The sequence below is a fragment of the Setaria italica genome, chromosome IV (genome assembly GCF_000263155.2).
Source record: "Setaria italica strain Yugu1 chromosome IV, Setaria_italica_v2.0, whole genome shotgun sequence".
Classification (NCBI taxonomy): Eukaryota; Viridiplantae; Streptophyta; class Magnoliopsida; order Poales; family Poaceae; genus Setaria; species Setaria italica.
The window spans coordinates 10081055-10097095 of NC_028453.1; the positions used below are offsets into that span (position 1 = coordinate 10081055).

General features: G+C 46.9%; 2 protein-coding genes across 2 annotated transcripts; one reads left to right on the top strand and one right to left on the bottom strand.

The window, feature by feature from the left end:
* The first annotated feature begins 243 nt into the window (after positions 1-243).
* Positions 244-8774, top strand: LOC101764728 (dynamin-2A). Its single transcript, XM_004965072.2, has 22 exons — positions 244-581; positions 701-751; positions 863-983; positions 1096-1200; positions 1583-1644; positions 1972-2089; positions 2176-2512; positions 2682-2829; positions 2922-3023; positions 3101-3220; positions 3849-3932; positions 4047-4174; positions 4650-4734; positions 4888-5026; positions 5382-5458; positions 5626-5682; positions 5908-6046; positions 6285-6439; positions 6587-6700; positions 6780-6847; positions 7479-7651; positions 8211-8774. The coding sequence occupies exons 1-22, from the start codon at positions 441-443 to the stop codon at positions 8426-8428; spliced, it is 2742 nt and encodes a 913-aa protein (XP_004965129.1). The 5' UTR covers positions 244-440; the 3' UTR covers positions 8429-8774.
* A 1630-nt stretch (positions 8775-10404) lies between these two features.
* LOC101765141 (endoglucanase 16) lies at positions 10405-14026 on the bottom strand. Its single transcript, XM_004965073.2, has 5 exons — positions 13402-14026; positions 13089-13301; positions 12509-12709; positions 11475-11729; positions 10405-11387 (listed from the first exon to the last, which is right to left on the bottom strand). The coding sequence occupies exons 1-5, from the start codon at positions 13702-13704 to the stop codon at positions 10656-10658; spliced, it is 1704 nt and encodes a 567-aa protein (XP_004965130.1). The 5' UTR covers positions 13705-14026; the 3' UTR covers positions 10405-10655.
* Positions 14027-16041: the final 2015 nt, after the last annotated feature.

Sequence of the window (16041 nt, forward strand, 5' to 3'; positions counted from 1 at the left end):
CAATGTGATAAGCGCTAAACTTTACCCAAGATTCAAACCCGCCTTAACTATAACTCGGCAAATACTGCTCTGCGAGCCCATGCCAGACGGCCCAGTCCCCAAAATATTTCGAATTGCTTTGAGGGCCGAGGCAGGGGCCCAAGCCCAACCTTCGCAGCCCCACCGCTCTCCGAAAAGTTGTGCACCTTCGCAGCCAAGCAAGCAAACGGCTCCGCTGCTGCTGTTCCCGTCCTCCGTTCCCACATCTCTCTCTGTCTCTGTCCCTCGCCCAAATCCACCACCCCCACGTCTCTCCCGAGTCCCATCCCGTCCCCGTGTAGGTTTCAAATCCACGTCAGGCCAGGGCAGCTCAGGGCTCGGTCTCCGCCGCCGCAGGCCCGCAGCTCCTGATCCCTCGAGATCTGCCCCGGCCGCCGACGCCGCCCGAGAGACCGCCGACCATGGAGGCCATAGAGGAGCTGTCGGAGCTCTCCGAGTCGATGCGCCAGGCGGCATCGCTCCTCGCCGACGACGACCCCTCCGACGAGGCCGCGCCGCGCCGCCCCACCACCTTCCTCAACGCCGTCGCCCTCGGCAACGTCGTAAGTATCAGCCGCTGCCGCCGCCACGGCCCCGCGCCTCCTCCGAAACCCCTCGCGATCTGCTCCGGCTGCTCGTGTGCTCCGATCTGATCTGTTTTCCGATCCGTCTGCTCGTGCAGGGAGCAGGCAAGTCGGCCGTGCTGAACAGCCTCATCGGTCACCCGGTCCTGGTGAGCTCCTAGCCTAGCAGCTCAGCTCCCTCTCCCCTCCTCTTCGCTCTTTGTGGTATCTGAGTTTTTTTTACTGGATTTGGGTGGTGCTGGTGGTGGTGTGCCGTGCAGCCGACAGGGGAGAACGGGGCAACGCGGGCGCCGATAGTGGTGGACCTGCAGAGGGAGCCGGGGCTCAGCAGCAAGTCCATCGTGCTCCAGATCGACAGCAAGTCGCAGCAGGTTACGGCAAGTGAGTTGGATCTCGCGGCTATGCTTTCTGCATCAATTGACAAGTTTTGTGAGCTTGGGACTACACCTGATCTTGAACCTGACATTTCCTGTTTCGTTCTGTTGTGCTGCAGGTGCCCTCCGGCATTCCCTTCAGGACAGACTCAGCAAGGGGGCATCTGGTGGATCAGGGAGGGGCCGCGGTGATGAGATTTACCTCAAGCTGCGGACGAGTACAGGTCTGTCTGCGGTTGCGAGTAGTATAATCGTTTTGACAAACCTTTAACTGTTTCCCCATTCGCTTCAGTAGCATTATACAGAACATTGTGTTCAGTACGTGCTGTGATGATTGTATTGTACTTGTGGTAATGGAAAAAAATGATGAAACAACTTTGGGCTAAGGTATTTATGTTTGTGGCACTGTATGTTCTGTTTGCACACTGTGCTGTGGAAACAAATTAACAGGAGAATTGTTTGCGAGTAGTCCATTTCTTATCTATGTTTGATATCTTGGTGAACCCTATTCATAATTTCTGTTATAATTCTGGTTTGTTTAGTTTACCTTTTATTTTGTTGTGCTGCTTTATAAATCCCTCACATTACTTCCTTGTTTATCTTCAGCTCCCCCATTAAAGCTGATTGATTTACCTGGGATAGACCAGCGAGCTGTTGATGATTCTGTGGTAGGTATTTGAATTACTTCTAAACTACTTTTCCTGTACATAAATGCTTAGAGGTTAGGTAGAATGGTACACGCTACATAACTGGTCATGCAGTAATATCAGCAATGAACTTTGATCAGATCATTTAATCATGAAGCACATGCTACATATTTTATATTGTGGACCTTTAGAACATATCTTTCATTCCTCTGTAGCTTATTTCATTTTCCTTGTAGCTTCTGAACTATTCATGCACATCTACTCTAGGGAGATCACACGTCTAGTTCTTTAAGGCCGCTAACTTTCTTACTATCTGTAGCAAATTGCTGATTGTTTTGTTTACATTAGATCAATGAGTATGCTGGGCACAATGATGCGATACTGCTTGTTGTGATACCTGCAATGCAAGCTGCTGATGTTGCATCATCTCGAGCTCTGAGGCTGGCCAAGGATATCGATTCAGATGGTCTGTCTCTTGTCTGAAAATACTGTCAGTATTTCCAACACCATTTTATTGTATTGAGTGTGTATTTCCATTCATTGTAACTGTAGGGACAAGAACTGTTGGTGTTATAAGCAAAGTTGATCAAGCAAATGGAGATGCAAAAACTATAGCTTGTGTTCAGGCCCTACTGTCAAACAAGGGCCCAAAAAACCTTCCTGACATTGAGTGGGTTGCTCTAATAGGACAATCTGTTGCAATTGCGTCAGCGCAATCGGTTGGGTCTGAAAACTCGCTGGAAACAGCTTGGCGAGCTGAAGCTGAAACTCTGAAAAGCATCTTGACTGGTGCTCCTCAGAATAAGCTAGGTAGACTTGCTTTGGTTGACACCATTGCAAAGCAGATACGCAAAAGAATGAAAGTACGGCTTCCCAACCTATTAAGTGGGTAAGAATTATGTCTTGTTCTTCAGTAACCATTGCATCTGCTATCTAACTCTTGGATGTTCATGATGGTGTATCGTGGTAGATGAGTTCGGTCTTGAACTGATGTTAATTCACCTGTATGCATGATCTGGTGCTAAAGTTACATCTGCTTGCTTGTGCTACAATTTCAGCCTTCAGGGTAAATCTCAGATGGTTCAAGATGAACTAGCAAGACTGGGAGAATCCATGGTACAAAGTCCTGAAGGAACCCGGGCGGTTGCTTTGGAGCTGTGCCGGGAATTCGAGGATAAATTTCTTGCTCATATAACATCTGGTGAGGTTAGTAATGAACTTACACTAAAGATTTGATTATGCCTCCTTAAAATGAATAGTTGATAATGAGGTTAGTATACTGTTTTTTCATGTAAAAGGGATCTGGTTGGAAAATTGTTGCAAGTTTTGAAGGCAAATTTCCAGATAGGATTAAACAGCTACCATTGGACAGACATTTTGATCTCAACAATGTCAAAAGGGTAAGATCAGTTTCAACTTTTACAATGTGCTTTGGTGGACTGCTAGCTACTTAAACAGATTTCTCTTGATCCACTAGATTGTCTTGGAAGCCGATGGTTATCAACCATATTTGATATCTCCAGAGAAAGGATTGAGATCCTTAATAAAAATAGTACTGGAAATGGCTAAGGAGCCATCACGATTATGTGTTGAAGAGGTACGTCCCACTCAATCAATAAAAAAGAAGCCATCACTACTTTGTGTTAGCTTCGTACATACTAACTTTTGTTCTACCTACCCCTAAGAAGACAAGCAGTGAAGAAAATAATTTGTCTTTTTTTTTGTTATGGCTATGGTTTTTTACTGGTCACAACATGTTTCGACATACATTGCAATTATACTCACCCTAATATTTTATTGTGCTCTATGGCACTGCCATGGCCACCCTTCTAGGCCCAATGATAAAAACCAACAGTAAATTAAATTTTAATTCTTCATTTCATTGATTGACATTTATTTCTTGTTTTTGTCTGTGCTTGTCTACCTGGTTCGAGTTTGAAATTGAGGTTGAATTTCATGTACTAGGTACTTAACTATTAGTTACTAGCTGCAGAGGCATGTTATTTCTATTTACTAGAGGAAGTTCTGCATGTCCAGTTAGGATTTGTTCTATGGAGTACTGAGTGTTTCCCACATGGTACTTATGTCATCCCTGTTTTGCATGGTCTTTGTCATCATGTCTTTGTATATGGTTATGAAGTTCTTTGTGTTACACACATAGTGAATTAACACTATATATTTCTATCTGCCTCCTTCCACAGAAAACTAATTTTTTATTACATTAGGTTCATCGTGTATTGTTAGACATAATCAATGCTTCCGCAAATGCCACACCAGGACTTGGAAGGTATCCTCCATTCAAGCGTGAGGTATCACTTTTCTGTCAATCGAGTAGTTTTCCTCTCTTTTTTTTATCGTTGGTGTTGTGTTTTGACCTTTTTGGTCATTTGTTGTAAACTCTCTTTTGTTGTTTGGTGGTCAAGGTTGTTGCAATAGCATCAAATGCATTGGAGAGCTTCAAAAATGATGCCAAGAAGATGGTTGTGGCACTTGTTGATATGGAGCGTGCCTTTGTTCCTCCTCAACATTTCATCCGCTTAGTTCAAAGAAGGTCAGTAATTAAATGGTTGTAATTTGTCTCTAGTTGTTGATTATTGTTTCTTTCTCATTGTTCAATGTTCTATGCTTGTAACTTGACAGAATTATTACGTTCTTTCACTTGTCACCTCCTTTACCACTATGAGCCTGACATGACTGGATTTTGGTTAAATTGAATTGGCTTCGGGCTGAGGTAGTACACATCATATTTGCACTTTCAGACAGCTTCTGTATCAGTCACCACATCACACATGAATACTGAAGGAAATACACAACTAAAGGTTTTGAGTTGTGGCTATCCTTTCCTCTTGGTTGGAGTTTCCATGATTTATCAAGCATACATATTCTCTATGTTTAAATGTACTGAATTGCAATTCTGTTGTAAACTAAACTGTCCATTATTTAGCTCCAGCAATGCCTAGTTTCATGATGAGATTGCTGAATACTGACCCTTGGCCTTCCTTTTTTTTTTTGTCTGAAATTGGCAGAATGGAAAGGCAGCGTCGTGAGGATGAGTTAAAAAATCGATCTTCTAAGAAAACACAAGAGGCTGAACAGTCAATGTCGAAGAGGGTATGATGCTGGGTTGCACACCTTTTTTTTTTATAAATGCTATCTTTTAATAATATAAGATCTTTGGATTGTTAGAGGTCTATATTTCATATTGGCTTTGTTGACTTATAGTACATGTTGGCTATGGTGGTTGACATAAATTGTTTATTATAGGCCTCCAGTCCCCAAACAGACTCTGAGCAAGGTGGTGGAAGCTTAAAATCAATGAAAGACAAATCTGGCCAGCAAGATAAAGACACAAAAGAAGGATCAAATTTGCAGGTTGCTGGACCTGCTGGTGAAATTACTGCAGGTATGATACTCAAAATCTTTCTATGCTTAAGTTAGGTCACAGAAATACATTATCAAATATTATGCTTTTGCAAGCCAACATTGTACTAACAAGAAAATAAATATAAGATCTAAATTTAATATTCCCCATCACAAATCAGCTGCATCTTTGCGGTATGCACTTACTAAATTTAATATTTTTGAGGCCCTACCTATTTGTCCATTGGATTGACATGGACACCATCACAAGAATTATCTTGAAGAACTACCTCAACCACTTGGCAGCATCTAACATGGACTTTATGTTCATGGTGGTGGATACATTTTGACTGATTTAACAAATAAAGCTATAAGCATGTTTTTCTTTTCCTCTGCAGGTTACCTCTTAAAGAAAAGCGCAAAAACTAATGGGTGGAGCAAAAGGTGGTTCGTCCTTAATGAGAAGAGTGGAAAGGTTAATCAGTTCTCCTGAATTGTTTTTGAATTAATGATCTGTTATGAGGATGTCCTTTTGTTTTTTCGATTTTTCCTTAGTGCTTGTTGTTGATTATTGTACTTCATGGTACTTGTTTGATCTGTGGGCGTGGCTGTATTCACTGCATGTTTTTTTTTCTATATCAGCTTGGGTACACAAAGAAACAGGAGGAGAGACATTTTCGTGGTGTCATCACTCTTGAGGTGTGCATAACCTTTTCATTTATACTTTGTGTTATTTACTCTGTGACGCTGGTATATGGTTACATAATTTTTGCATTATCACTTCAACGATTTTTTCCCCCTGTTGGCTGGGCCCTAGTAGAAAGATATACTGACCTTGCAAAACATGACTTGATGTAACCAGAAAAATTGTAAGATGGTCTGCTTTATCAACTTTCTAATGTGGCAAGCTGTATTCTTTTGCAGGAGTGCAACCTTGAGGAGGTAGAGGAGGAAGAACCTTCTAAAAGTTCAAAGGATTCAAAAAAGGCAAATGGACCAGAAAAAACCCCAAGCCTTGTGTTTAAGATAACTAACAGGGTTGCTTACAAAACAGTCCTCAAAGGTTGACACCCTTTTGAATGTCACAACATGATACTCCCTCCGTCCCAAATTATGTTGTTTTGGCTTTTTTAGATTCATAGGGCTTGCTATGCACCTAGATATATATTATGTTAGATGCTTTGTAAAAGGTATGAACCTAGAAGACCCAAAACGACTTAATTTGGGACGGAGGGAGTATTTACTTAATGGTTCTTTTTTTAATATATGCATGCATAATTGGTTGGTTTTAAATTTTTCAGCTCACAGTGCTGTTGTGTTAAAGGCTGAGAGCATGTCTGACAAGGTTGAGTGGGTTAATAAGATCAAAGCTGTTATTCAGAGCAAAGGGGGTTCTTTCAAGGGTCCAAATACTGAGGGTGGTTCAATGAGGCAAAGCCATTCGGATGGCTCCTTGGTAAGTTTTAGATTATACATGGTTGGATTGCATTTATTAGGATTGTCTCATGCATTGAGGTTCCCTTGTCAATATGCTTTGTAAGGGTCAATACATGTTCCCTTGACCATTTAAACAAACTAACACCTGATGATACACTTTTCGAAGGATACTATGGCACGGAGACCTGCTGATCCTGAAGAAGAACTTAGATGGATGTCTCAAGAAGTTCGTGGCTATGTTGAGGCTGTTTTGAATAGTCTGGCAGCAAATGTTCCAAAGGTTCATATTCTAGCATTAATCAATCTATATGACCTTGTTATTTGTTTCTAATTTTTTATTGTTTTAATTTGCTTATTAGGCTATTGTGCTTTGCCAAGTGGAGAAAGCAAAGGAAGACATGCTTAACCAGCTATACAGCTCAATAAGGTTGATGTTCTGTACATTAATACTCCCTCTGGTCCCAAATACTTAGTCAATCTTTTAAAACTTTCACTGTCAGTTATAAGATATTTAATTTTGAAGCAGAAGAGCCATGCATAGATATATTTTTTTTGTTGAAAAGTACTTTCGCATCCCATAAATGATTTTAATTTTAAAAGTAAATATTATTCTAATACTGGTCAGAGTTGTACTCGATTGCTAACGCAAAAAAATTCAAGCTTTGACCTGAGGTAGTATGCACATTTTCCATTTCGTCATCATCCGGGGATCAGCACTTAGCAGAATGTTTATGCAAAATAGCTTCATAATCCAACGTTTCATTTAGAATAACAAATATTTCGGTAATATGCCATTCAAGGAAATAATGCTGACATACACTTGAACAAAGCAGTACACTATCTCCTAGACCTATTATCTGGATTCTAGACTGTATGTTTTTTTTAATTCCTTTATGTGGACATGGTTCCATACTGAATAAAACTCAGTAATTGAGATGTTTCTTCCCTCTTTGGTCATTATTTCTAATGAAGGATGGTTACCATATATTCAGTATGGTTTATGCTTATTTTTAGTACATTTTGAATAGTTTTGGTAATTTCATTCATTTCTCTACCAGTGGGCAAAGCAATGCTAAGATTGAAGAGCTTCTCCAAGAAGACCATAATGCTAAGCGCAGAAGGGAGAAGTACCAAAAACAATCATCTCTCCTGTCAAAACTTACTCGTCAACTCAGTATCCATGACAACAGGGCATCTGTTTCCTCTTATTCTAATGACACCTCTGAAGCTGGTAAGCTAACAACAGCAGGCGCAATATCCTAAGTTTCTTCCTCATCTATCTTTGTAACGACTATTGGCAACTATGATTCAGTGCTTAATAAGAATTATAGATAATATACTGTCTGGTAGGTGGTAACTTTGATGCTAGGTAACACATTTTCTCATGATTCCTGGCAAAACATAGCAAATTAGCGGGATTATCACTTAATAAGGTGGTATTAGTCTACCTTCTGTCCTATCCGTAGTGCTGATGTTTTACTAGACTTGTAACTGTATTATAGCCAATGTTTAAGAAATCAGCTTTGACAAGCTAAATCAATGTAACTCAAAACCTTATTTAGTTAAATAATGCTTATGGCCAAAGTTGGTGATTAGGACATATTTTTGCTAAACCAAATAGATCCTTTGGATAGTCTATGATCTATGATCGCCCGCTTATCATTTGATACATTGGGCAATATTGTGGCACATGCTGTACATGCAAGACTTTGATTAAATAGCAATTTAGAATACGGTCTCCCAACCTGATGTGGATCATTTAGTAACACATCCCAAATTATCATTTGCAGAGAGCCCTCGAACACCCAGCCGCTCAGGTGAGGACTGGAGGTCTGCCTTCGATTCTGCATCCAACGGGCCTCCTGCTGCAAGCTCAAACAGCGAATCAAGGTCGAGAAGCGCTGATGGTCGCAGCCGGCGCTATGAGAATGGGGATGTGAGCGCAGGTGCCAACTCCGGCAGCCGACGCACGCCGAACCGGTTGCCACCAGCGCCACCAAGATACTAATGCTGATTGGTATCCATGAACTTGTATTCTTGCCTGGCCACACGCCCTGTTTGTCATATCAGTTTCAGTTATTGGAGGAGCGGAGCATATTCCGTATCGGTTGCTAGAGATTGCGACGTAGTGGGAGTCGGGTGATTGCATGAACATTGTGTTCACAGGTCGCTGGGACTCTAGAGTTGTTTATAGAAATATATAGGTAATCTATGGTCTCTATTGTTTAATGATCTCGCCTGCTTGTTTATGGTCCTGTTGTCCCTGCCTTTGGGATTTTGTGGATCTGGGACGATCGTTCTTAGCTTGCGTTTATCAGGCTATGATTTGATGTGTTGTTTCACTTCATTTTTTATCCTGTTTGCGCACCATGATTCTCATTCAGATACCATATCCTGGATTGTTGATGCCACGTGCAGAGGTTGCCAGCTTCACGTTTTGGTTGCCATTGTTCGAGACTCGCAGAGGTTATTAGGCTCAGCATAGTTTGGGCTCACATGGCGCTGGCAGATAATTGGGCCGGGCTAGCAGGCGGACAAACGAAAATGGCATTATTTATGAAAGGCCCAGATGAGTTATGAACTCTTAGCAGTATGTTGTATGGCTGTACCCATGTCAGTTAACAATTTCAATTTTCGATTGATGTTCTCTCTTCTGGTTTGCAGCGTTGTGTGACTCATCTGAATTGGTTGCTTCTTTTTTCTTGAAAGGTTGGAATTGGTTGCTGCTGTTGGTGGCTCTTGCGCTGATTAGTATAGGTGGCATGTATTATACTTCGTTTTAAATTATAAATGAATTTAGTTTTGTTTCAAGTCAAGCTTTTTTAAGGGCTCATTTGGGAGGGCTTCTTCCAATATGGCTTCACCAATAAAGCTAAAAATAGTGGCTTCACCTGACTTCTAGTTCATTTAAGTCTTGACTTACCAAACTTGCTTCACGCTACAGTATCTTGTTTTGCGCAAAACAGGTGAAGCCAAAGTTGAAATAAGTCCTCCCAAATGGGGCCTTAGTTTTGATCAAATTTATAGAAAAATACACAAATATCTACAAATGTCAAACTAGTTATACTAGATAAACCATGAAATTTATTTTAATAGTATTTTAGCTTGATGCTGAAAATCTTGATATATTTATTTTGCAAAACCTGAATAATTTTAACTCAGAATAAAGTTAAACTAATTTATAATTTGAAATAAAAGGGAGTAGACTAATTTATAATTAAGGCGTACCGACGTCATCACGTCAGTAACACATCACTGGCAGCGCACACGATCTACCATGCGACGCATCTACCGTACTGGCACACCTAAAATACAGTGTGCAATTGGATGGATATCGAGATTTGAGGCTTGGCAGGCGAAGTGGCACTGTGGTTCTCCTGGGTGAAAAGCTGCTTTGGTGAGATCCTCAAGTTGGAGAGCTATTTTGTCCGAACAGCAGTGGGACAACATGACAACAATTTGTTTATCTCCTCGCCATTTTGACGGCTCACGCAGCATGCTGAAACTCTGCTGGACTAGGCCCGGGGAGGAAAAAAAAATGCCCACGGCCACTTGATCGGCTGTCGGTGTTTGTCTTTTCCTGAATCGCATGGCATTATCCTTTTCCATACGGAGGGGCATGGAGATCTCCATTTAAGTAGAGACAAAGGGAGGGTTGAAATAAAAAAAGTGAAATGCTCGTCATAGACTCTGGTCCAAGGACGGCCACTTTCATTACACCGAACACGCCATTCTCCTGCGGACTTTTGCAGCTCGACTAAAGAGCTCTCCTTTGCATCGTCAGAGTAAAAAAAGCGCAACGCACTTCAGGCATTTCGCCATGATATATATTCAGTACTCTGCAGGGCATTACATTGCTTTTTTTTAGGGAAAAATATTTTTTAGTACCCTGAAGAATATTAGAGTGCTGGAGCTGCGCTGTGCTGAAGTTGTTAGCTGCCCTTTACCAGATTCTACGATCATTGCGTGCACGAGCTGAAATGATTTGAGAGGCAAAGTGAGCCCATACCCACTGGAATTTCAATTAACTAACACGTTATTCTTTTTTTCCTCTGATATTTACGGGGAGGGAATTTACATTTGTTTTGCCAAACCCCTCCTCCTATCTCTTTTTTTTTCCTCGTATACAAATAATTTTCCTGTGAAGAGCGCCTTCACTTTGGCTCCACCTCTAGTAGAGAGAAAGAATGAACAAAAGAATAGGGGAAAAATTGTACAAGCCCCCCTCTGTATCCCTATCTATTTACACTTCGGTCCGCGGCAGGACTACTGCTCGCCGGCTGCTGCTGCGGTTGCACCGCCGCGGCCGCCGCCGATTCGGCCCGGGCCAGCCTGTTGAGCATGGCGAACATGCCGACCATGGGCGCCGTGTTGTAGGTGCAGGCCTCCGTCTGCATGTAGTTCTCCCGGTGATCCCGGAAGCGGTCGCGGCGGTCGGGCCCGCCGACGATGGCGCCGACGACGACGTTGGGGTTGGCGCCCTTGCGGACGAACCAGTCGTCGAACCCCTGCGCGCAGCCGATGAACTCCTTGCTGTGCTTGTAGGGCACGATGGAGGCGGCGCGGTGGTGCACCCGGGCGGGGAACCGGGCGCCGTACCCGACCAGGTAGCTCATCCCGCGCGGGTTGCTCCCCAGCACGTAGTCCACCTGCGACCGCGCCGCCGCGAACACCTCGCCGGCGCTCGCCGTGCCGCCGCCCGCGCACGACGCCACGGACTCTCCGCCGGAGGACGAGGAGGAGAGGTAGCCCGAGTAGGCGGACAGCAGGAACGCCGCGCTGGTCACGTACTGCATGTTGTTCCACTGCCGCACGTACAGCATCCCGCCGGGGCTCCGCTCCACGTTGGCTTCCGCGCCGCCGGCCGCGTTCCGGCCCATGCACGCGCACACGTAGTGCTCCGCCTTGGCCCTGTACCTCTCCAGCGTCTCCCTGTGCCGCGGCGAGTGCTCCCCATTCAGTAGCAGCTGGAACATCGAGCAATAATGCTTCCGTTAGACATCGATCACTTATCTTGCACTTGAAAAGTTACAACCGATGATCTCTAGACGTACCCTGGCAGCGAGGATCTGGACGCCAGCGTACTTGACGTCCCAGCTGAACTCGGTGATGGCCCATCCGGTGCCGCCGAAGTCGTGGGCGTTGTCGACGACGTAGTCGAGGAACTCGGCGCGGCCGGTGGCGCGGTGGAGCCAGAGCGCCGCCCAGAGGAGCTCGTCGTGGTACCCGCTGACGGAGGCGTAGTAGCTCTTCACCTCCGCGATGCTGCTGTCGTACTTGCCACGGTACGTGTCGGCGAACTCGAACAGCTGCAAAAAAAAAAAGTACACCGTACACCAGGTTAGCAACTTATTAGCATGATCCATGATGAGAGCTGAGCTGGGGGGGACGATCAGTACTAATCGCTGTTCACACGAGCACTAATAATCCAACCAACACCAACCCCAAATAACTAATATTCCTTCCTCTGGCCTAGCTAGCTCGATCTGCCTGCCCTGCCCTGTACGCCATGATCGACCGATCCATCGATCGATGATCATCCATCATCATCGCTGCATCGTTGTAACGACATCGACGACAACGTGACGGAATGTGGTGGTTACGTTAAGCGCCCCTTGCTAATGGGTTCTCTATCTCTCTCTCGTCACCTAACCCTGATAGCAACATGCTACGTGCTTCCTGCCTGCCTCTCGTTCGTTCAGGAAATCTCACCCCCCGTGGGGGCCCACATGGCGGCCTCTCTGGACCGACAGGAGGTTTTCGTACGTATAGGGGTTCGAATTTTCAAAACACCCCCTTGACCCGTTGACAAGCCGGCACGTGCGCCGGTACCGGGCGGCGCGGGGCGACACGGCACGCGTGTGAACGAGGGCAGGAGGAGAAGGAGAAAATCGTGCGGCTCCGACCGGCCGGCCAGCGGCGCGACGTCAGATTCCACACCTAGCTAGCTCTGGTCAGTTCTGAGCCAATCAGGGAGCTAGCTGGGCATGACGCGCGCGGTAACCAATCGAGATCATCATTAGCAGCGGCGGTAATTATTTTAATAAAAAAATTACTGTCATAGTCATCACCATCAGTGGTTAATTACCTGGAGGGCGTGGTGCAGGAGGAGGCTGGCGTAGTGCGGGTTGTGGTCCCGGAAGACCATGGAGGCGGCGGCCATGGCGGCGGCGGTCTCGCCGGCGACGTCGGAGCCGGGGCGCTCGCGGTCGACCTTGTAGGCCTGCCGCGACGTCGTCATGTCCTCCGGCCGCTGCCAGCAGTAGTGGTCCGTGTCGCCGTCGCCCACCTGGATGCATTGTCAGGGTCAGAGCCGCCGAAAACCCATCGGAAAAAAGAACACACAGTTGCTAGCTAATCCCCATGTGAAAGCGCAATGATGGAGCGACAGGAGCGTGTGAGATTGCGCGTCTCGAACCGCAGCTTGTCAGCTAGCAGCTAGCGCCACCTAACAAATGTTCCCTCGCTCGACTCCTTTTTTTTTCTTTGGATTTTTATTATAATTCTTTCTCTGCTTTGCCAACCAAGATGCATGTTGGTCGATCGGTCTGACTCTGACCCCAGTTTTATCCTGATTGTTTATTAGCAATGACCAGTTTGGTAACTACGGATTAGTTGGTTAATGGAGTGATTATTATGTTCGGTAGTAAAAATAGTTAGTTACGTACCTCTGCCCAGAGCTCGTGTGGCTTGGTGTGCGCCTTGATGAAGTAGTCGGTGCCCCACTTGATGGACTCGAGCGCGTGGGCGAGCTCGCCGGCGTCGGCGACGTCGGCGCCGTACTCGAGGAGGCTCCAGGAGAGCATGGTGACGGTGAAGGCCATGGGCAGGCCGAACTTGACGTGGTCGCCGGCGTCGTAGTACCCGCCCACCAAATCCACCTGCTCACATCCACACAGCGATCGAGATCCAGCAAGCACCGTCAGACACCGTCGTCGTGATCGGCGTGTAGTAGCTAGGCAGCAAAAGAATTGAACGTACTCCTTGCTCGAGGCCGTCGGTGAGCCCGGAGTGGTCGCGCCACGCCACGCGCTGGCCGTGCGGCAGCCGCCCCGACCGCTGCGCCTCGAAGTAGAGCAGGCTCTTGTGCAGCGCGTCCTCGTAGTCGTGCCGCACCGACGACGACGCCGGCCCGGCCGCAGCCGCCGCTGGCAACTCGGCGCCGCTCGCCATGGACAGCGCCGCCGACGCGAAGAGGACCACCACGGCGAGAAGAACCTCCGCGAGCCGCCCCGGCCGGAGCCACAGCCCCGCCGCCGTGGGGCCGGTCCTCGCGATCCTCATCTCCGTGCCTCGAGAATGTTACTGCTGTGCCCACCCGGCAGAACTTGGCATGCACTGTCGGTCAGCCTCCGATCCGGCCGGCGGCTGCAGTGCCCGACCGGGACGGCGAGACCGCTGGCTCGTCGGAGCAGTGCACGTAGGCAGTAGGATCGATCAATCTATCCGTCGATCGAGGTTGGTGGTACGTGCGCGTTCGTAGCAGGTAGCAGCGGCGGCACCCGTCGGTTGTTCGGCGGTGGGAATCGGGGGCGGGCGGGAGGGAGGGGGGAGAGAGTGGAGTGTGGTGGGCTGTCCAGTCTGCGGGGGGCGCCGCGGCCCTTATATGTAAGCGAGCTCCGCCGCGTTAGAGTTGGAGGGGAGGGGAGAGGTTAGGTGACTTGGCGGTTGGGGGTCCATGGCCGTGGGGGCGCGGGAATAGAAAAATGGCAGGGGGAAACAAGGCATGGGACTATGGTCTATGGGAGTCAGGGGAAGCGTGAGTAACCCGTGGTGATGGATGAGGGAGGAAGGCGGGAGGAAAGGAAGGCTGGGATTTGGGAATGGGCCACGGGGGTGATCGATCGATTGACCGAATAAAAAGCTGTTATTCCCGGGGGAAAAAAGGCGACGTCAAACGGCTGGGGTTGGAGTTGGAGCAGCCAGGAATAGAGCGGGGGTGGGGGGCAGCCAGCAGGTCCACGTACGGAATGTTCGGCAATGCTGCTGATCGCAACAGGAAAAGGAAAAAGGAAATACTATGTTCAGAATTTCTATTACTCGTTTCTCCACCATTTTAGATTTTTCACGTTGGATTTTTTGAAATATATAGGAAGTTTTTATTTCGACCTCTGTGCACTAAACCATTCATTATTACAATACTCAACTTGACAGATTTCCATGACTGTCGTTTTTGAAAGTGCGACAAACCAACTTTATTTTTGTCTAGACGTTCTCGTTCAGTTCAGAAGTGTATCTAATGTATGGTACCGAGCAGAAATGATAGTGTTGGCTGATATTGTCCTGCTCAACCATATAGCTCATAGTGTATCACTTGCCCTACTCAAATTTAGAGATGCATAAGTGAGACTAATCGCTCTAACCAATTCCCAAACAAATTAACTACATTTTTCGGTGGTGGTAAATTAAACCATATGCAACTTTTTATGTATTGCACACTAAATTTAGAGTATTAGGTGCTACTTGCATTGTGCCAACCGAAAACCTTTGATAAAATTTAGTTATCGGTCATTTCCATGATCTCTTTTGGCACTTTTCCCGTAGTATATAACCTTTGACAAAATTTAGGTATCGGTCATTTCCATGATCTCTTTTGGTACTTTTCCCCGCTAGTGTAAACATTATTGGTGACCGCGTACGGTACAGTCTGCCGTTTTTTATGTACAGCACAAAGAATAGATAATTACGGGCGTGCCACTTGGTCCCTGCTAGGCAGCAGGCAGCAGGCAGCAGTAGGGTAGTGGCGCGAGTCGCGACGCGCGGAGATATTTTTGTCAAACTAACCAAGCCGCCGGGCCACCGCGCAAAGGCAAAGCGAGCGGGCGCTCTCGCGCGGCTTCGGCTAGGCTACTGGCCGGCCGGCCGGACCCGCGCGTACAGACAAGGACGCGGGACGATCGCGCTCGCTCGCTCGCGCGCGCGGTGCCGGATGGCGACGGCGCTCCGGCCGCCCGGCGCGCGCGATCCCCTCTCCCCCTCCTGCTCGGTGCTCGCTTCCTCGCCCGGCGCCTGAAGCCTGAAGGCTACCGAGCATGTTGCTGCTTGATGCCGTGCATGTACCGGCCGGCCGGGCTCCTCTGGACGGGTGATATGATGCGTTGGGTTGGTGCGAGTAGGTGGGTAGGGTAGGCCCGCGTCCAGGGTTCCTCCTCCCCCCATGTTTGTTGTACGACCGAGCGAACCCAGCCCAATGCGATAAGCGTCGTGCCGCGAACGGAATGGAATCCCTTTCCGAAGCTTCTTGGCCCCTGCAGGCTCAACCGCTGCCTAGCTTATGTTAATGGCACAGCCACTAAACACGTACGACTAGCCCCAGTACAGATACTAATTTGGCAGCACACGCACATTAGCGTTTTCGGGCAACCAACACACGCTTTCAGCGGCTGCGGTACCCGTTTTCTATTCCAGTTTGAACTTGATTACCCAGGCAGCAAAATGATGATACCTGATACTGCTTTCGATTTGCTCTTTTTTTTGGAAAAAAAAACTCTTCGTCTCAGTATTGTTGCTCTGCTCGTTGGCTCGTTTTTTGCTCGTGCTGTTGCTTACACGGTCGTCTCGTGTTGTTTATTATGACGGACGGACGGGCGGCTGCGTCAAGCAAGCGAGCGAGGGAAGAAC

What these genes read in the sequence shown, in the direction of transcription:
- LOC101765141 (XM_004965073.2), bottom strand. Translation starts at nt 13,704, where the DNA reads ATGAGGATCGCGAGGACCGGCCCCACGGCGGCGGGGCTGTGGCTCCGG. An exon ending in CCGACGGCCTCGAGCAAGGA is followed by an intron (nt 13,302 to 13,401) that starts GTACGTTCAATT and finishes GGATGTGAGCAG; the next exon opens with GTGGATTTGGTGGGCGGGTA. An exon ending in TCCAGATCCTCGCTGCCAGG is followed by an intron (nt 11,388 to 11,474) that starts GTACGTCTAGAG and finishes TCGATGTTCCAG; the next exon opens with CTGCTACTGAATGGGGAGCA.
- LOC101764728 (XM_004965072.2), top strand. Translation starts at nt 441, where the DNA reads ATGGAGGCCATAGAGGAGCTGTCGGAGCTCTCCGAGTCGATGCGCCAG. An exon ending in GTCGCAGCAGGTTACGGCAA is followed by an intron (nt 984 to 1,095) that starts GTGAGTTGGATC and finishes GTTGTGCTGCAG; the next exon opens with GTGCCCTCCGGCATTCCCTT. An exon ending in CAGCTATACAGCTCAATAAG is followed by an intron (nt 6,848 to 7,478) that starts GTTGATGTTCTG and finishes TTTCTCTACCAG; the next exon opens with TGGGCAAAGCAATGCTAAGA.